At 52.1% G+C, this 20,000-nt stretch overlaps 1 protein-coding gene across 6 annotated transcripts in view; it reads left to right on the top strand.

Moving 5' to 3' along the window:
* Window positions 1–20,000, top strand: part of gro (TLE family member transcriptional corepressor groucho) — a 66,969-nt gene that overhangs the window by 15,172 nt on the left and 31,797 nt on the right. For all 6 annotated transcript variants that reach the window (XM_043016119.2, XM_043016122.2, XM_086544364.1 and 3 more), the window contains one exon: window positions 17,415–17,518. In XM_043016119.2, the coding sequence (XP_042872053.1) occupies window positions 17,415–17,518 (104 nt within the window). The remainder of the gene's footprint in view (window positions 1–17,414; window positions 17,519–20,000) is intronic.

The raw sequence follows: 20,000 nt of genomic DNA, 5'->3' as shown, positions 1-20,000 counted from the left end.
GGGGTGTAAGAGGGTAGGGAAATGTTTGCACGTTTTTCCCATTCATCACGTCGATGTAAAGAGGCCCTGCGCGGTTGCCAGTCATTAAAAGCTAACCCCCCACCCTCACCCCCCTCCGTCAGATTTGATCACGTTGGCCGAACGTTGGTCTCTCTTTCTCTCTCTCTCTCTCTCTCTCTCTCTCTCTCTCTCTCTCTCTCTCTCTCTCTCTCTCTCTCTCTCTCTCTCTCTCTCTCTCTCTCTCTCTCTCTCTCTCTCTCTCTCTCTGTCTCTTTCTCTCTGTTTACCTGTCTGTCTGTTTGTCTGTTTGTTTGTCTTTCTCCCTCGTGAGTATGTATATGTGTTTGTATGTTTGTTTGTGTGTAGACCGAGGGGAAAGAGGGGAAGGGACGCGGCGTTATTGGATATAGCGCCGAATCCGCCTCGCATCCGGACGAATCCCCTCGCGGACAGAATTTTTTTCCCTCTGCCTACCTATGCCGTGTTGTTTCCCTTTTTTTTTTTTTTTTTGCTATTATATTTTGGTGAGCGCTTTAATCTCACGAGGGGAGAGAGAGAGGGGGGGGGGGGATGTGGCGGTGGCTGGGATGGGGGTGAGGGAGGGAGTGGGAGAATTCGAACGGACTATGGGATGTGCGCGGTTGAGGGGAGGAAGGGAGGAGGGGAGAAGGTTTGTGTTCCCGTCAGTTTGGAGTCGCTGTTATTGCTGGCGGATTAAGGTGACTCCCGTGTTCTCAGATGTCGGTTGAATGCCTCTGCTCTCTCTCTCTCCTTTCTCTCTCTCTCTCTCTCTCTCTCTCTCTCTCTCTCTCTCTATATATATATATATATATATATATATATATATATATATATATATATATATATATATATCTCAGATAAATAAATATATGGATGTATACAGGGTGTATATAAACATAGATATCTATTAATCTTGCTCTTAAACCACTGTGCGTCACCATCTCTTGGATCGTGCCCATGTTTTTTTTATATTTTGGGGGCGTGGGCGGGAATGGGAATGAGAGTTTGGATAGGAGAGCAGGTGGGCAGCCGGCAGCCGGTCTTTCCCAGAGGCGAGGCGAGGCGAGAAGGTTCAGGGGCATCGGCGGTATGTATGTATGCGGAGTGCTGTCCGAAGATGCCACAGGGTCCATGTTGATGCCGGCTAGGGAGGAAGGGGAGGGGGAGGGGGAGGGGGAGGGGGCGTGTTAACCCCATCCAAGCCTCATCGTCTTCGTACTAGCTTGTTATCGCTTCATCATCACATGGCCGTCTCTTTCTCTTCCTCCGCCTCCTCTTCCCCCCTACTCCCCCTCCTCTTTCTCATCTGCTTCTCCCTCTTCCTCTAACTCTTGCTCCATCTGTCTCCCATCTTCCTTATCCCCCACGTCTCTCCCCCTTCTCTCCTCTTCCTCTCTCTCCTCTTTCCTCACCCTGTCTCCCTTCCCTTCCCCCTCTCTCCCCCTCCACCTGTCTCCCCTTCCCTCTCCTCCCCCTCTATCCCCCTCCACCTTCCACCTCTCTCCCCCTCCTCCCCCCTCTACCTCTCTCCCCTCTCTGCCCCTCCCCCCTCCCTACCCCTCCCTCGTCTCCCCTTTGATGCAGTTCATCTGGCTGGCCTGAAGCCCCTCGCATGGCTCCCTTGACACCGCAGCGGCGATAAGGACGGAGTTATTGCTTCTGCTCGCGGGATTTACGTTCGAGCCGAGAGGTTACGCTCGTTATGTCGTTAGTGGGTACAAACTTGAAAGAGGGGATGCGTGTGTCCGTGTGTGTTCGTATGCGTGTGTGGCTGTTTGGTTTTGTGTGTTTGTTTCTTCCGTCGTTCGGTCTTACTACCCCTCTTCTTTCTCCTCCTCCTCCTCCTCCTCCTCCTCCTCCTCCTCCTCCTCCTCCTCGGGCTCAGGTAAGTCCTCGCCGAGGGTGCGGGCGTGAGCGGGCGAGGAGGGCGAGCGGCGTGTGCGTGTGCGTGTGTTACAACAGCGCCAGTGTTAGCGGGGCGACCACGCCACTCGACCAGGATTCAAGCTGGCGCATCCGGCCATGTGAGAAGAGGCTGGTATTGAGGGCATGCAGTGTTCGGAAGGCGGAGGGGAGGGGAGGGAAGGGCTGGGGGTGGGTTGGGATGGGGGGGAGCCACAATGGGGATGTTGTAGGGCACGGGGGATGACGCCGGGGCAGCCTGTAGCGGCGATAACATCTGTGCGTGAGGGAACAGTGTGGGCTAGTGTGCACTGGGCACCCGCCCGCCCGCTGCCACGCACACGGAACATCCCTCCCTTGTGTTTCTGCTCCTGTTCGGACGCATGCAGACCCGCCTCGTGCTTGGGGTGCTTTTCGTCCAGGCTCCTCTCCCCCAATCCCACCCACCCCTCCACCCTGCCTTATCTGTCAGCTCCTTTCTAGTTCAGACCCTTTTTCTCGTGCTTTTTCTCCTCCTCCTCCTCCTCCTCCTCCTCCTCCTCCTCCTCCTCCTCCTCCTCCTTCTCAGCCCAGAGTCTCATCTCTCAGCCTCTCGTCCTCGTGCGATCATCTTCCCCGCCGCTCCTTGACACGGGAGTGCTTGGTTTTCGAGAGGTGGCCGGGTCGGGTCGCCATTATTAGCTCTCGGGCCAGTAAGTGCTGCCTCCGCCTCCGCCCTCGCCGCCCTCGCCGCCGCCGCCGCCGTCACGAAACGCGATATCAGAATTATGGTTGACGTGGCGAGGGGCATTTGTTGTTTGAGCGCGATGAACAAATGAAACGATAGAGGATGAGCTATTGTGTGTCTCTCGTTCCTCTTGAAGGCCCTGTTTAGTCGCCCCCCCCTGAGAGGCTCCGCTTGTTTGTTTGGCCAGCTCTATTACGCTGATTTATTGCTCGCTTGCTCCTATACCCAGCCCCCTCCTCCTCTTCCTTCTCCTTATCTTCCTCATATTTCTCTTTCTTCTCTTTCTGTTTCATCTTCTCCTCCGTCTCTTCATTTTCCTCCGTCTCTTCATTCTCCTCCCCTTCTTCTCCCCCCCCCCCCTCTTCCGATTCCCCTTCATTCTCCTCCGCCGCATCCTCTTCCTCTTTCTCTTCAGATTTTCTTCCTCATCTTCCTCCTCCTCTCCTTTGCCCCTTCTCCCTTCTCTCTCCCTCCGAGCATGTGTGAACAGTATGTATTCATGTGTAATGATAGTGAGTCTGTATGCCTTTGATGTGATGATGTCGGGTTTGTGAATGTGTACAGTTAGGCGCCCCGTACATCTGTGCATTTCAAACAAGAATAGGGTCTGAAGTAGGAGGGCTGGTGTATATTCCTGGGAGGGAGGCGAGAGGCGATGTTGATGCTGAGCTGGCCCAGGCGCAGGGGGGGGGGGGATGGGGGTAGTGGATGTCCAGGCCGAGGATGGGGTGGCCACACAGATCCGTTCTTGTTCTGGCCCGGGAGAGCTCTGTTCTGTAAGTGTTCTCGGTTTCTCTCTCTCTCTATCTCTATCTCTATCTCTATCTTCTATATCTCCTCCCTCTCCTCTCTCCTTTATATTCTCCCTCCCCTTCCCTCCCTATCTTTCTTTCTTTCTTTCTTTTTGTATCTCCATCTCTATCTCTTGTTTTTTTTTTACTTTTTCCTCCCAACCCTTCCTCGTTCCCCTCATTTTGTCTCTACCTTTTCAACCACACTTTCCCTCTCCTCTCTACCCTCCCTTCCCCTCCTTCCCTCCCTCCTTCCAAGCCTCTCATTCCTTCATTTTTCGTCTTTCGCCGCGCGGTCGTTATCATAAAACTTGTTGATAGCACAGGGAACGATTATTTTTCTCGCCCTTGTAAAACGAAAATGATTTGTTTGCGCAGTTTCTTTCTCCCCTTCCCTCTCCTCCCCATCACCCTTCCCTTCCCCTCCTCTTCCTTCCCCCTTTCCCCCCTCCCCCCCTCCCCCTCCCTCCATCCCTTGAAGTCTCTCAAGGTCGGTTTTCAAGAGGCTTTTAATCTGGAGAGGAAGTGGGAGAAGAGACGCCCTCTTGTTTGAGTCGGGCGCCCTTCTCCCCTCCTCCCCTTCCCCTTCCCCTCCCCCTGCTCACGTCCCTCTTTTCCTCTCCCGTAACCTCTTTATCCGTTTGTCCATACATCCATTCGCTCTTTTTCTTTGGCTTTGCTCTCGTCGTCCCTAAGGATCGGAGGGGAAGTGGGGGGGGGGGTAGAGGAGGGAGGGGGCTAGGGGGCTAGGGGGCCAGGGGAATAGGTGGAGTTGACTGTTAATGTTTAAAAGAGGCCCAAGGAATTTTGGGACCTGAAGGAGTGTTGGGTCATGTCAGGATAATGATTGAGTGAGTAAGTGTATATGTGTGTGTGTGTGTGTGTGTGTGTGTGTGTGTGTGTGTGTGTGTGTGTGTGTGTGTGTGTGTGTGGTTTTTGACCCCCCACCCTCTCTCTCTCTCTCTCTCTCTCTCTCTCTCTCTCTCTCTCTCTCTCTCTCTCTCTCTCTCTCTCTCTCTCTCTCTCTCTCTCTCACTCCCGTGCGGCATAAGATAGGCGCGTGTGTGTGTGTGTCTTTGTTGCCGGGTGTATCTCTTTGCAGAATTGGGCGTGAAGGGCGGCTTCGGGGCTGTGGGCGCGCCTCACTCACCTTGTTAGGAGTCGAATCATACCGTCGGGGTCGCGAATAAAGTTGATGACCCCCGGCGATCAATCTGTCTGCGGAGGCGCCACCGGACCGCCGCCTGTCAGCCAGACGAGGGCGTGGGGCTTAGGGCATGGTGGGGGCCAGAGGGAGGGAGGGAGGGAGGGAGGGGGCTGGGACTAGGACTAGGCTAGGGTAGGCTAGGGTTGGGGGCCAGAGGGAAGGGTTGATTGGGGTTGCAAGGAAGGGGGGAATGAGGGGGAGGGGAGGGGGAGGGGGAGGGGGAGGGGGTGGTGGAGGACAGCCTTCTCGTCTTCGCTTCTGACGCCTCTCCACCTCGGGGATCCTTATATGAGGCAGTGGCAGATATTAGGGGGGGGGCGTTTTTTTCCGTGTATTTGTGATTAAATTTTGTTATGGAAGAAGGGGGGAAGAGAGAGAGAGAGGGAGGAGAAGGGGGAGGGGGGAGAATGAAAACGAGAACGAAGGAAAGGAGAAATAAAGAGTGAGAAGGGGGAGAGGGAGGAATACAATTGATGTCTATCCTTAACGAGCAAGAGAGTGGTTGTAAGAGTGAGGAATGAGGGAAAATAAGATCCATAAACAGAGAAAAGCGAAACGATGGACTCGGTCGGAAAAACACTTGCTCCGAAGTCTGTCATCGGCGACGGCACCGCGAAATTGGCCAGCGCGAAATAAGCCAGCGCGGACGGGGTCCGTGTGTATGTTGTGGGAGGGGGAGGGGGAGGTGGAGGGGGAGCGGGGGTGTACACGTTACCCGGCCACTTAGCGCCGTGATACGTGGCCTCGGGGACGCGTGAGGAGTGTGCACGTGTAGGCGACGCGACGGGGACATAATGAGCGCGGCGGGGGGTTATACAGGTAGGGGAAGGGGATGGGGGGTTTCGGGAGGGGTTGGGATGACCCGGGCTTGGGTCTGGAGGGGGAAGGAGAGTGGGGGAGGGGGGACAGGACAGGAGGGCGACACCTTTTATGAAGCGGTGCGAGGGAGGGAGGGAGTGAGGGGTGGGTGGGTAGGTAGGTAGCGGAGGTGCTCAGGTGTGGACGCGTTAATTGGTCTTTGTAGTGCCGCTGCCTGGGCCACCGCGTGCGCCCTCCTCAGTCTTCGCTCTCAGCGTAGGGGGTTGGGGGGAGGAGGAGGAGGAGGGCGAGGGCGTGGTGGGGGTGGGGGTGGTCACTTGATAAGAATGGCTGGCTCGATTATTTAACGCTTCCTTGTACGGGCCGGCTGCTCTTACGCGAGCGGGTGTCCGACGGTAGGCAGCGTTTGGGGAGGGGGAGACATCGAGAGGGGAGGGGGAGTGGGAGGGGGAGGGGAGTGAGTGAGCGAGCGCATAAGGATGGAAGATGAGACAAAGAAGGACAGCATATGGTGCGGGAGGTACAGTAGCTGGCTGTGCGTCTTATACTTATCAGTCTATCTATCTGTCTGTCTGTCTAACTCTCAATCACAATTTCTCGAATGAAGCGCATGTCAGCGTGTGCCTGCGCCCGCGTTCTTTCAGAGCTCGCCCTCTAATCATTGTGGCGTGTTCACCTGGCCCATGAGGTGTGGGTGGCTGAGTGGAGGGGGTGGGTTGATACACACTGCTTGTCAGCTGATGGCAGCCACCACTTTCCTTTTGACGTTTTGATGTAAACACGAATGAGATTTTGAGGGGCCTCGAGTGTATCTCTTCTCCCCGCTTTCCTACCAACCACAGTTTGCCTTCTTTCTTTCTCTCTCTCTCTCTCTCTCTCTCTCTCTCTCTCTCTCTCTCTCTCTCTCTCTCTCTCTCTCCTCTTCCCCTCTCTCTTTCCTCTCTCTCTCTCCTCTCTCTCTCTCTCTCTCTCTCTCTCTCTCTCTCTCTCTCTCTCTCTCTCTCTCTCTCTCTCTCTCTCTCTCTCTCCTCTCCTCTCTCCTCTCTCCTCTCTCCTCTCTCGCCCTCTTTCTCCCTCTCTCCCTCTACCCCCCTCGTATCCTCTTCTGGTTTCCCTCCCCTCCTCGTCTCCCCCACTTTATCCCTTTTCCCCTTTCATCACTCTTCTCCCCTCCCTTGCGTAATCCCTCCCCCTCCCATCCCCCCAGCCCGTCTCCATTGAAGATTGGACCGTCGAAAATAGTGTGAGATTTTGCATCGAGTGAGAAATATATTCATCAGGTGCGACCATCTGCGTGATGAGCTCTTACATGCCTGGTGATGATGATGGTGATGATGATGGATCTCTCCCTCAGCACTGACAGAAGGCTGTCGCTGAGGGAGACAGATTTATAGCGTGTCATTTCTTGTTTAATGCCAATTTGGAACCCCGTGTTGCTCTTTTATCTTGCGCGTGCGGTCGCTCCCCGGTTGCGCTTGTCAACGAGACGGTTGATCTTGCAAGAGAAACTTAACTGCTTCCACCAAAGCGATAAAAAGTAGTAGTGAAGGAATCCCAATGCGATTGGCCCGAGGCTGTTGCTGCCAGGTGTGAGGCTCGCGTGGGTAACCATGTCTGTCGCTATGCATGTATTATGGGCGTGTGGCACCGGCCCATCACACATGCATACGTAATGACACCCGTTGCATACTAATGCGATTATCAAGAAGACGCACACATGTTCGAGGTAAATAGGCGGCGGGGTGGAGGGGGCTCGGAGGGGTGGGAGGGTGGGTGGGTGGGTTCGGTGTGGTTGAAGGAGGATGGAAGTTATCTTTTTTTCTTCTTTTTGTTTCCCATAAGGATTGCGTTGGGCGGTTTAGTGGTTGTCAAGGGAGGGAGGTTGACTCGAGAGGAGCGCTGAGCGTGAGAAAAATAAATATACATTGTTCCTTTCCAGTAGGTGAAGTTTGGACAGAGGGCACGGTGGAAGAGGTGAGAGGTGATAGCCTTGCACAGAGATAGGTAGGGAAAAAAGAAAGATCGATAGAAAAAGAATGTACATTTTTTTGTGCTGTAACAACGCGTTCGAACGTATGTAATCTATGGTACCCCATTTATGCTCGATACGCGGACTGCAACTTCCAAATTATGATGCAACACTATTATGATACATATTGCCTCTCCTCTGTCCCCCCCACCCCCACCCATCTCTCACATTGTAACTTGACACCCCGTAAACGACCGTCGGTGTCCGCTCCTGACAGTCTTGTGACAGGCAGACACCGACCGGTCCGAGCGGCCGAGCGACGCGGGTCATATATCACATTGGCAGCTGCTTAATTACCCTCTGTGTACGTCACCTCATCGACATGCAGTCTCGGCGACGCATTCCGTCTCGATTCCACGCCGGTGTCGGTACTCGTGCCGCTGAATGCGTTGTTAGGCTGCTTCGGGAAGGGGCGGGGGCGTGGGAGGGGGAGAGGGGAAGGGAGAGGGGAGAGAAGAGGAAGTGAGGAAGGGGAGGTAAACAGAAGGAAGTGAGGAAGGGGAGGTAAACCGACTTAACGGCGATGGTGGTCGGAGGGGGTGTGGTGGCGGGGGGGGGGGGATGTGAAACCACTAGAGATTGGGGTTTGAAGAGAGGAGGGGGGGAGGGGGCTTCTCTTCCGTGGAAAGACGTATCATTAAAGACAAGTTGATAACGGGTGTAGTCTCCGGCGCCGGTGGTTGGGGCTGACGGCGAAGGCATGCGATTGCAGTGATTGAAGTTAAAGACGAGTCTCTCCCTCCCTCCCTCCCTCCCTTCCTCCCTTCCTCCCTTCCCTGTATACCTCCTTCCCACTCCTCCCTCTCCCACCCAACCTCCTGCTAGACATTCTGTGATACATACTCCGTTGGATTGTTGGGCTAGCAAGTATGTGTAGGAGGGTATGAGGTGATAGGGGAAGAGGAGAGGGGGAGAAAAAAAGAGGAGAGGGAAAGAAAAGAGAGGAAAGGAGAGGGGAGGAGGACAAGAAGGCGAAGGCAAAAGTCAGCGTCGCCGGTCTTGTTGGCCGCGCGCACAACGCCGTCATCGGGCTTGTCATCGACAGTTACCAGCCAAGTGACAGCTGTGCCGACCCCCCTCAGCCACCGGCTCCCCCTTCCCCTGCCTCCCCTCGCTTGGACGCCAGGTGGGATCCTCTTCCGCTCCTTTCTCTACCCTGCTTACCCTCCTTTCCCCTTTTCCCCCCATCTCCATCCCCCTGTCTGTTGCCCATCCTCACTTGCACGTGCGGCCCCTCCCTCCCCTTCCCTCCCCTTCCCTTCCATTCCATTCCATTCCCTTCCCTTCCCTTCCCTTCCCTTCCCTTCCCTTCCATTCCCATCCCCAACCCATTCTTCCTCCTCTCCTTACCCCTCTCCTTTCCTCCCCCTCCCCTCTCTTCCCCCAACCCGTCTCCCCTCTCCCCACTCTCATATAACTTCCGGACCGAGGTGCATTCTCGCTGTTTGTGTGTAACCGGACGTCGCCTCTTGTTATCGGACCTCCCCCTCTCTATCTTTCCCTGTTTTTTTCCTCCTTTCATTCGTTGTTTATTTTATTTTCTGTATTTCTCCTTCCTTCCTGCCTTCCTTCTATCTATCTCTTCTTCCTTTTCCCTCCTCGTTCTTCCCCCATTTCATCCAAGCCTTTCACCCTCCTCTTCCCCATCCCCTTTCTCTATCCTCCTTTCCATCCTCCCCTTATCCACTCTCCTTCCCCCTTCAGCCCTCTCTCCCATCCCTACCCTCTCTCCCCTCCTTCCCCTCCCTACCCTCTCCCCTCCTTCCCCTCTCCTTCCCCCTTCAGCCCTCTCTCCCCTCTCTCCCATCCCTCCCCTCTCTCCCCTCCTTCCCCTCCCTACCCTCCCTACCCTCTCCCCTCCTTCCCCTCCCTCCCCTCCCTACCCTCTCCCCTCCCTCCCCTCCTTCCCCTCCCTACCCTCCCTACCCTCTCCCATCCCTCCCCTCCCTACCCTCTCCCATCCCTCCCCTCTCCCCCCCCTCTCCCCCTCTCTCCCCTCCCTCCTTGACCTAATGCAATACTCTGCGTGTGCGTCACGTCGCGGCAACCCTGGCCTGCTTTCGGCCAAGGTTCCCCGCGGACATGTGCTCGGGACTCTAGGCCACATGCAGGATGAAAGGGACATTCCTCTTTTTATTTTATTTTATTTATTTTTTGTCGTTTTTTATCACAATTGTTTTTCAGTCCCCCGCCATTTTTTTTAGCAAGCAAAGTAAGGAGGAAATGTGTGAGAGAGAGAGAGAAAGAGAGAAGTGAGTGAGTGAGTGAGTGAGTGAGAGAGAGAGAGAGAGAGAGAGAGAGAGAGAGAGAGAGAGAGAGAGAGAGAGAGAGAGAGAGAGAGAGAGAGAGAGAGAGAGAGAGAGAGAGAGAGAGAGAGAGAGGACACCTGAAAATAGCACAACGACTGCACGTGTAAATTTGTTTTGGCAGGAAGTCACGGACCGTCTATTGAGGAGGGAGGAGTGGGGAGGAGGATGAGGAGAGGGGGGGGGGGAGCAGAAGGGGAGGAAGAAAAAAGAAAAAAAGAAAGGGGCGATCAGATTAGAAGGGAAGAAAAGAGGGAGCGATTGGCCTAAGAGGTCGCAATGTCCGGTGCGACCATCTGGCTGACGGGGCGGACGGGAAGCAAAGTAATGAAGACATAAAAGCTGGTTGAGTAAGATGTAAGGCAGGTGGTTCGCTGGACCCTCTCCTGGACATAAAAGCTGGTTGAGTAAGATGTAAGGCAGGTGGTTCGCTGGACCCTCTCTCGCGTTCCCTCTCTTTCTCTCGCCCGCCTCCGTTTTCTCTTTCTCTCTTTCTTTCTCTCTTTCTCTCTTTCTTTTTCTTTCTTTCTTTTTCTCGCTTTCTCTTTCTTTCTTTCTCTATCTCTCTCTCTCTCTCTCTCTCTCTCTCTCTCTCTCTCTCTCTCTCTCTCTCTCTCTCTCTCACTCCTTTTCTCCTCTCTTCTCTCCTCTCTTCTCTCCTCTCTAACCCCTCTCTCTCATTCTCTCTCTCACTCTCCTCTCCCTCCTCTGGTCTTTCTACACTCTCTCTCTCTCTCTCTCTCTCTCTCTCTCTCTGTCTCTCTTTCTTTCTTTCTTTCTTTCTTTCTTTCTCCCTCCTCCCCATCCTTCCCTCCCTCCCTCTCTACCCGTCTTCCCTTCTCCCCGCCTCTCCCGCTCTCCCCTCCGTTCCTCCGTGTGTGTTTGTCTGTTTGAGAGAGAGAGAGAGAGAGAGAGAGAGAGAGAGAGAGAGAGAGAGAGAGAGAGAGAGAGAGAGGGGGGGGGGGGCGTCCACAGCTGGGGTTTTGCGCGTGTCGACACTGGCTTCCGAGGCTGGTGGACAGCTGGCGCGCATCCTTGGGTTTTATCTCCCTAATGGCTGGGATTGTACGCTGGCGTTATCATCAGCCGGGGATTTGCTCTTGATCTGTAATTCAATTTCTCTCTTCTTCTCCTCCTCCTCCTCTTCCTCCTCCCTCCCCTTCTCCCTCTCCCTCCCTCTCTCTCTCTCTCTCCTCTCTCCTCTATCCTCGTCCCTCCGCTCCTCTTATCTCTCTCTCTCCTTCTCTCTCATCTCTCGATTAATCTCTCTCTCTCTCTCTCTCTCTCTCCCTCTCTCCGTCTCTAGCCCTCTTCCCTCTCTTTATCTCTCCTCCCTCTCTCTCCTCCCTCTCTCTCTCTCTCTCTCTCTCATCTCTAATCCCCTCCCCTCTCTTCTCTCTCTCTCTCTCATTCCTCCACCCCCCTCCCCTCTCTTCTCTCTCTCTCTCTCTCTCTCTCTCTCTCTCTCTCTCTCTCTCTCTCTCTCTCTCTCTCTCTCTCTCTCTCTCTCCAAACTATTCATTCATTCAATGATATAGTCAGTCAGCCACCCAGCCAGCGCATCCGCCAGTCACGATGTCGTCAGTCAGTAATGGAGCGACGTCCATATTGGGACCGCCTTGTTGTCAATCTGACGTTCCTCCCCTCCCTTCTACCCTCCCCTCCCCTCCCTTCTACCCTCTTCTCCCCTCCCCTCCCCTCCCCTCCCCTCCCCTCCCTTCTACCCTCTTCTCCTCCCGCTACCATCCATCCCACTTCCTCCCCCTCTCCCTCTTCTCCTCCTCCCACTCCCCTCCCACTTCCCGTTCTTCCTCTCTCCTTCCTCTCCCCTCCTCCCTCCTCCCTCTTTCCTCTCCCCTCGCCTTCCCCACCTGCCTCTCCCCTCCTCCCTCTTCCCTCCTCCCTCTCCCCCTCCTCCCTCTTCCCCTCATCTCCCCCCACTCCCCCCATGTCACCGCCGCCATCCGGATGCCTCTCTCGGCCTCCTTAACCCGCCGCTTGTTATTTGTGTCTGGGCTCGTGTCCTCCTCATTAATATTCATGGGGGGCGAGCGAGGATGAGGCGGATCCCGAGCTTTCGTTAGCCCCCCCCTCCCTCCCTCCCTCCCTCCCCTCCTGTCCCCTCATCTCCCCCGCTCCCCCATTCAGTGCGGAGCTAGTCCCATCTTGCTTGCTTGCTTGCTTGCTTGCTTGCTTATAGTGTGCGTTTTATTTCCTTGATGGCAGTTGTTATATTGATTTTTGTTTGTTTATAAAAATCTGGAGTCTTTAATGTGAGTTTTCTAGTCCGTTTCTTGACGGAAGCAGCGAGGACAATTAAAAGCCAGCTCTCTCTCTCTCTCTCTCTCTCTCTCTCTCTCTCTCTCTCTCTCTCTCTCTCTCTCTCTCTCTCTCTCTCTCTCTCTCTCTCTCTCTCTCTCTCTCTCTCTCTCTCTCTTCCCCGTCCGGCCGATGGATCCCGGCGTATGCTAATTAAGATGGGAGGCCCCGCAAACATCTGGTGTGGTTACTGGGGCGGCGGCGCTTCTTTTTGTGTGTGTCTTCGTGTAGTTGTTTGCACAGGTATCGGGCCGTGGTATGTGGCAGGTGAGCTCGTAAATGTGAAGACAATTACACCTTCGACAGAGATAGGGGTTGTTCTTGTTCTCGCCCTCCTTTCTCTTTTCTTTCTCTCTCTTCTCTTTTCTCTTTTCTCTTCTCTTCTCTTCTCTTCTCTTCTCTTCTCTTCTCTTCTCTTCTCTTCTCTTCTCTTCTCTTCTCTTCTCTTCTCTTCTCTTCTCTTCTCTTCTCTTCTCTTCTCTTCTCTTCTCTTCTCTTCTTCTCTTCTCTTCTCTTCTCTTCTCTTCTCTTCTCTTCTCTTCTCTTCTCTTCTCTCTATATCTTTTCTCTCTTCTCTTCTCTTTCTCTGACGTCCTCTTGTCTTTTGTATTTCCCTCCGTTCCTCAGTTTCTGTTTTTCTTCCAACCGGAGGGAGGGAAAAAGGGCGTTAAGTGAGTGGGATTAGCACACTTACACGGATTCTCTCTCTATCTCTCTATCTCTATCTATTTCTCTTTCTCTATTTCATTATCTTATGTTCTCAACAAACCTTTTATATTTAACCCTGAACCCCCAACCTCCTTAGAGCCTCCACCTCTGTCCTCTCCCTCTCCCTCTCCCCATCCTCTGCGTGCGTGTCTCTTGCAGTTGCTTGCTTGTGCGGTCCGATTCCGGGCTACCGGCGTTGATCCCTCGCCCGGGGTAGGGATGGGGATGGGGTGGGGAGAGGGAAGGAGGGACGTCGACGTGATGGTGCGGTTAATCTGTCGTAACGGAGGGTTATTAGCAGCCGCGTGCAATATGGAGGGTAATTGACGTGATATCAGGTCATTACGAGGAAGGGAGAGACAGACAGACAGACAGACAGACAGAAAGACTGGGAGAATGGAGTAGGGAATACGACAATAGTGGAGAGCATTTGTAAAAAAAAAAAAAAAAGGAAAACCAGAAAGGGTTTGCAAGTATATTTTCTTCTGTTGCAAGGGCGGGCACGGACGGGACTGGCGTAGAAAGGGGTTTTTATTGCCCGTTCTTGTTTCCTGAGGGACGTGGGTGGGATGGCCGCGTGGGCGCCGGTTTTATTTGTTCCGCCAGATTCTAAGTAACTCGGTTGAGGGGGGGGGAGTGACACCGATAGTGTTTATATTTTAAGTTGTGTGTCTTTTGTGAATTTGCACCGTCCTCCTCCTCCTCTTCCTCATCCTCTTCACCTTCACCTCCTCTATCTCCCACCTCCTCCTCCTCCTCCTCCTATCCAATGCCACCCCCATACCCTACCCCCCGCTCCTCCCCACGTGCTCTCCCAGTGGCAGACTTGCTTGTTTGTCTTCCTAAAGCAGGAATGGTGGGGGGGAAGGGGGGAGGGGGAGGGGAGGAGGAGTCAGTCGGGTCTCCTCGTCGCATCTTTTTACAAGCGCGTATATTACGTGTTAAAAGAATAAAACCTGCTTGTTGCGGCCGCATGTCTTGTTTTGAGCCGATTGGGAAGTGCCGATCGGGGGGAGAGATAGCGTGCAAGGGGGGGGGGGGGTTAAGGGGTAGGGGGGTGGGGTAAGGGGTGTGGGTGTGGGAGGTATTTGGAGGAGGAGAAAGAGAGAGAGAGAGAGAGAGAGAGAGAGAGAGAGAGAGAGAGGAAGAGAAAGGAGGTGATGGAGGATCTCAAGAAGGAAGTGGTGTTGTTATTAGGAGCAGCCAGGGCGCCAAGGATCCTCTCGGGTCTTATAAAGTGTGCGTGCATTAATTTGTTTATTTGTTGCTCTCCTTTCCCGGCCCTGCCCCCCTACCCCCCTCCCCTGGACGCTCGCCGGGCGCGGTCATAATCTGTCTGGACAAGCAGCGGTGTGGCGGTTAGCAAGGCGTCGCGAGTGTTGGAGAAGACGTTTTTTAAACAAGAAGTTCTTTTTCTTTTTCTTTTTTTTTCTTTTTCTTTTTCTTTTTCTTTTTTGTTTTTTGCACCTCTTTCTTTTGTTTTCCTTTCTTGGTCGGTCTCCCTCTCTCTTCCTTCCTCTCATTCTCTCCCCCTCTCCTCCTCCCTCTCCCCTCTCCCCTCTCCCCTGTCCCCTCTCCCCTCTCCCCTCTCCCCTCTCTTCTCGCCGCCTTTTCTGGCTCGGAAGTTGTCGAATTAATCTTGGGAGTGATTTGCAGGTTCTTGGCGCGTTGGTACGTGAATCTTTCGTCAACCCCCCTCCCCCTATCCCTCCCCCTCCCGTTCTCTCCTCCTCCTTAATGCTGACTCTCCCTCTCCCCCTCACCCCCTCACTCACTCACTCACTCACTCACTCACTCACTCACTCACTCACTCACTCACTCACTCACTTATTCACTCATTCATTCACCGACCCACCCACCCACCCTCTATCTTCCCCCTTCTCTTCCCCCTTCCCCCCCCCCTCCAACCTCCCTCACGTATTGTTGTCGCCGCCTCCGCCGCGCGAGAGCCATGTGCTTGTCTCCATGTTGAATGGGTTGCGCTCGCTTGCTTGCATGCTTGTCCTACACGAAATACGCGGTGTTAATTAAGGGATGAGAGACGAGAGTGAGCCGCGGCCGATAAATCTCCCCGGTGTTGTTGTAGTCGGACAGTAATTAGGGGTCTAATGGCTTGTAAATGCTTGTTCGGCCGGGATATCGGGTCTTCTCTCTCGTTCTCTCTGTCTGTCTCTCTCTCTCTCTCTCTCTCTCTCTCTCTCTCTCTCTCTCTCTCTCTCTCTCTCTCTCTCTCTCTCTCTCTCTCTCTCTCTCTCTCTCTCTCTCTCTCTCTCCTCTCTCTCTCTCTCCCCCTCTCTCTCTCTCTCTCTCTCTCTCTCTCTCTCTCTCTCTCTCTCTCTTCCCCCCCCCCCCGGTGTCCCGTTCACGCTGTCGGGATAGGGGATAGAGGAGAAGGGGGAGAGGGAGAGTAATGGATAAAGGAGAAGGGGGATTAAAGTATAAGGAGGGAGACGGGAGGGTTGCTATAGGAAAGGAGGAGGGGGGGGGGTGTAGGGGAGGGGGAGGGAGGTTCACATCCTTCGGCTACCCGTTTCACTTCCGATAATGATGATGGTTATGGTGATGGTGATGGTTATGGTGATGGTAGTGGTTGGTGGCGATGGTGGCAAGGGAATCTTGCTCTTTCGCTCGCTCACTCGCTCGCTCTTTAGTGATTCTTATCCGTGTTTCCTTTCTGTTCTTTCCCTTTCTTTTTTTTTTTTTCTTTTTTTTTCTTTGGCTTCGCTTTGTGTTTGTATATTTGTGTGTGTGTGTTTCTTCCTCGGACTCGCTTTGTCTGGGAGCTCTTCATTCTTTGGGTCTTTATTTTCGTATGTTTTTTTTTTTTGTGTGTGCACAGCTTTCTTTTGTTTTTGTTGTTGTTATGTTGTTTATGTTTCACTTTTTTTGTGTTGCCTCCCCTTCCGGTATTTCGATATGTGTAATTTTAGATAAACATTTTTTTTTCGGTAAATCCCAAAGCTTACGCTGTCTTTTATCTCACGTCCCCATCTCTCCCCTCCTCTTTCTAATTTTAACAATATCCTCTTGCTCTCTTTATCTGTTTTTTTTTTTCCACTCTTCTCTTCTTTTCTCTCCTCTCCCCTTCCCTCCTCTCCTTTCCGCTCTCCTCTCTCGTTCTTCTTTTGATTTCTCTCTCTCTCTCTCTCTCTCTCTCTCTCTCTCTCTCTCTCTCTCTCTCTCTCTCTCTCTCTCTCTCTCTCTCTCTCTCTCTCTCTCTCATATTTTCTCTTTTCTCATATTTTCTCTCTCTCTCTCTCTCATATTTTCTTTTTTCTTCTCCCCCCTCTCTCTCTCTTTTATTTCCGTCCGCATGCCTCCCGTTGCCTCATGCTCCCTCTCGCCACCACTAATTATGCGGCAAGAGGTGGAGGAATCTCTGCCAGCTGGCCGCTTCCTCTTTTTTTTATTTCTTATTTATCTTTCCCCTTTCCTCCTCCCTCTACTCCTCGATGTGCCAGCTGTTAGATCCTCCTTCCCCTTTCCCCTCCTCTCCTCTCCTCTCCACTTGCACAAAGTGGTGAATTTTCCCCCCCCGTTTACTTTTTTTTGTCAACCTCGTATTTTCTCTTGTGTATATCCGCTCTCTGTCCCTCTCTCTCACTTTCTCCCTTTCTTCCGTTCCCTTCCTTTTCTTTTTCCATTCCCATTTTCATTTTCCCCTTCCCTCTTACCCCGTTGTCTATCCTCCCCCTTCCCCCCACTCTCTTCCCTTCCTTCGCTCACCCCCACCCCCATTCTCAGCCCACCTTTACCCCGCCCCCCCATGGAATCTTCATTCCTGTTAGTTTATTAGCCAAGGTGTAAGTAGAGGGAAGGGGAAGAGGGTAGGAGAGGGGAAGGGAGGGAGTGGGGAGAGGGGAAGGGAAGGAGTGGGAAGAGGGTAGGAGAAGGGATGGGGAGAGGAGAAGGGATGGGGAGAGGGGAAGAAGGGAAGGCATGAGGTTTAAGGGGATAGGAGTAAGCAAGACGAGTTGGCGCGCGGTTGAGATTGTGGCAGCCCCATCAGCGTGACACTGATGTGGTGTGTGCAAGAAGGTATAAGATGCCGGGGGAAGGGGGGCCGAGGGGGATTAAGGGGACGGAGGGATGGGGGGGGGGGTTAACAATCTAAGGGTGAAGCGAAGACGGCAGTAATGATCTCTCTCTCTCTCTCTCTCTCTCTCTCTCTCTCTCTCTCTCTCTCTCTCTCTCTCTCTCTCTCTCTCTCTCTCTCTCTCTCTCTCTCTCTCTCTCTCTCTCTCTCTCTCTCTCTCTCTCTCTCTCTCTCTCTCTTTTCTTTTTTGTCTATTTCGTTTATTTATCTACTTTGTGTTTTTTTTTCCTGGGTTTTTGCAAAAAAATGTTTGAACTTCTACAGTTATGTACGTTTACGCCGATGTGTACGTCGGTGTTACAGTACCACGCCTTTTATTATATACATGTATTTTAGGGCCGTTGTTCAAGCTGCCGGGTGTCCCCTGCGCCATAACTCTCGCCCACTAATTCAATTGATACTCTTTTAATTCTTTATCTTTTTGTTTTGTTTTGTTTTTGCTTTTGTTCTTTTCTCATTTTTTGCTAATTTTGCTTTCTCTCTTTCCAGGGCCCGCCGGCCCCCGCGGCTCCGGGTCAGCTCAAGTTCACCATCGCCGAGACCTGCGACAGAATCAAGGAGGAGTTCAACTTCCTGCAGTCACAGTATCATGCGTGAGTAGCGAGGATTTTGTGTGTGTGTGTGTGTGTCTATGTATGTATGTGTGTATGTATGTATGTGTGTCTATGTATGTATGTATGTATGTTTGTTTGTATGTGTGTATGTATGTATGCATCTGCAAGTGTCTTTCTGTCTTTCTCTTTTTATTTTCTTTCTTCTTTTCTTTCTTTTTTTCTTTCTTATCTCTTGTTTGTCTCTCTTATCTCCTCATCTCGCTCAGACATGTCTTGCTTAGCGCCACGCATCTTTTATTTCCTCCCCATCTTCCTCTCTTTCCCTCTGGTTTCCAGGCGGGGATCGTCAGTGGTAGAGGAGTAGGGAGGAGGGGGAGGAGGAAGGGGGGGGGGAGCGCGGCACTTTAATCTGATTACTTACAAATAATGCCCAAGTTACGGCCTCGGCTCGCCTTCCTCTCTTCTCCTCTCTTCTCTCTGCCTCTTCTCTGCCTTCCTCACTCTCCCCGCCCACTCCATATTTCTGTCGCCGCCTTTCTTTCTTTCCCTATCTTCTAACTACTTCTTTACTGCTTACTCTCTCTCTCTCTCTCCCTCTGTCTCTCCCTTTCTCCTTTTTCCCCTCTTCCCCTTTCTCACTATCCCCTTCTTTCTCACTTTTGTGCCATGCATTCTCTATCTTTCTCTTTCTCTTTTTTTCTCTTTTTTTCTCTCTTTCTCTCTCTTTCCTTCTTTCTCTCTCTCTTTTTCTCTCTCTTTTTCTCTCTCACCCTAAGTGACTAGATACGGCCATAACGGACTGGTAAAGGATACCGGCAGCTGAATAGATAGATACAGATAGACAGATAGGTATTATATACTTATTGACGTATTTATATTAGGTTCTGTGTAAGGAAGAGTACGTATATGGAGGTAGTTTTATATCTGAGAAGGTTATCGTAATTATATTTTCTATTTTCTATCCTTTTGTAATTTTGTAAGTCAGAGTATTCATTGACAGTATATTCCCGTCATAATCATTTAAGGCAAAAATAGAAGAAATAAATTACCCCTACGTCACCGTTGAAGGGTTAGGTTGGTTGGTGGGTAGGTTGGTGGGTGAGTGGGATGGGGTGGGTGAGTGGGGTGGGGTGGGGTGGGGGGAGAGGGCTTTTAAGGAGAGGTTTCAAGAAAGGCTTTTAGACTGGCAGGCGAATTCCACGTGTCGGGTGGGGAAGGGGGATGAGGGAGGGGGAAGTGGGAAGGGGGAGGCTTTGGGGAGAATGAGAAAGATATGAAAAGGTCGGCATTGAAAGGCATTTCGCGTTTTATAATGTCGGTGTTGGTCTTTTGACTTTTTGATTCTTAGTTTTATTTTTTGCTATTATTAATAATATTATTATTGCTGGTTGTTGGTATTTTCGGCCCTCGTGTCTTATACTTTTTTTTTTTGTTTAGTTTGCTCTGGATTTACGAATGGAGGGTAATTTTATTTCCGTGTTTAAATCGGATTCAAGTTTCCTCCCCCTCACCCCACCCCCGTAAGGTTAGGCCCCTTTGAGCTGATAGGCCTAGATGTTTACTCTCGTTCCTCTAATGAAATTTCGTTTTTAACTCTTCTCCCCCTCTTTCTATCTCTCTCCCCTCCCCTTCCCTTCCTCCTTCGCTCCTCTCCTTTCCTCTCCTCTCCTCTCCTCACCTCCGTCCTTCTCCCGTCTTCTCTTCTCATATTTCCCCTTCTTTTCCCCTTCCCCTCTCCTGTTGCAGGTATTGTCAATAAGGCAGGGGAAGAGAGAGAGGGAGGAAGAGAGAGAGAAAGAGAAAGTGAAAGAGAGACAAACAAAAAAAAAATATATATATTATTGTGAATGTATATCAGAAAAGGGAGAAGCATGTCGAGGACGAAGAGAAAGAAGAATTAAAAAGAAGAAGAAGTAAAGGGGGAAAGAAAGCGCGAGCATGACGGTAATTTGGAAGGATGACGTGAAAGGAAGGAGGGAATAAGAGAGGCAGGCGGGGGGGGGGATGCGAGGAGGAGGAGGATGAAGGGGGGGAGGGGGAGAAAACGCGAATAAGAGAGCGCGATCGATGTAACCTTAATTAGATGAAGGGGATGTAGGCTCTGTCGTAAATTATCATCAGTTGCCGTTCCCGCGAGAGGGAAAGGGAGCGAAGGGGGGAGAGGGAGAAAGAGAGGGGAGAGAGACAGGTAGAGAGGGAGGAAATGAGGGGAGAAGAGAGGAGTAGGCAGGGAGAGAGGGAACGAAAGAAAGAGGCAGGGAGGGACGGAAGGAGAGAGAAAGAGGTAGGGAGAAAGGGAAAAGGAGAGAATTAGGAGAGATTGAAGAATTAATAGAGAAAGGGAGTGAAGAAGAAAGAAGAGGAGGAAAGGAAGAGAGAGAGAGAGAGAGAGAGAGAGAGAGAGAGAGAGAGAGAGAGAGAGAGAGAGAGAAATTCCTGATTCAATTTCTTTTCGCTGAAGATTCCGTTAAAGGCTGCACAGTTAAAGTCTTATGAGGTTGCCCGTTTTGTCGTTTCCTGT

This window comes from Penaeus japonicus, unplaced genomic scaffold, assembly GCF_977035675.1.
Source record: "Penaeus japonicus unplaced genomic scaffold, GWHDUDI00000001_assembly GWHDUDI00000015, whole genome shotgun sequence".
Classification (NCBI taxonomy): Eukaryota; Metazoa; Arthropoda; class Malacostraca; order Decapoda; family Penaeidae; genus Penaeus; species Penaeus japonicus.
This window is presented reverse-complemented; position numbering and strand designations above follow the sequence as displayed.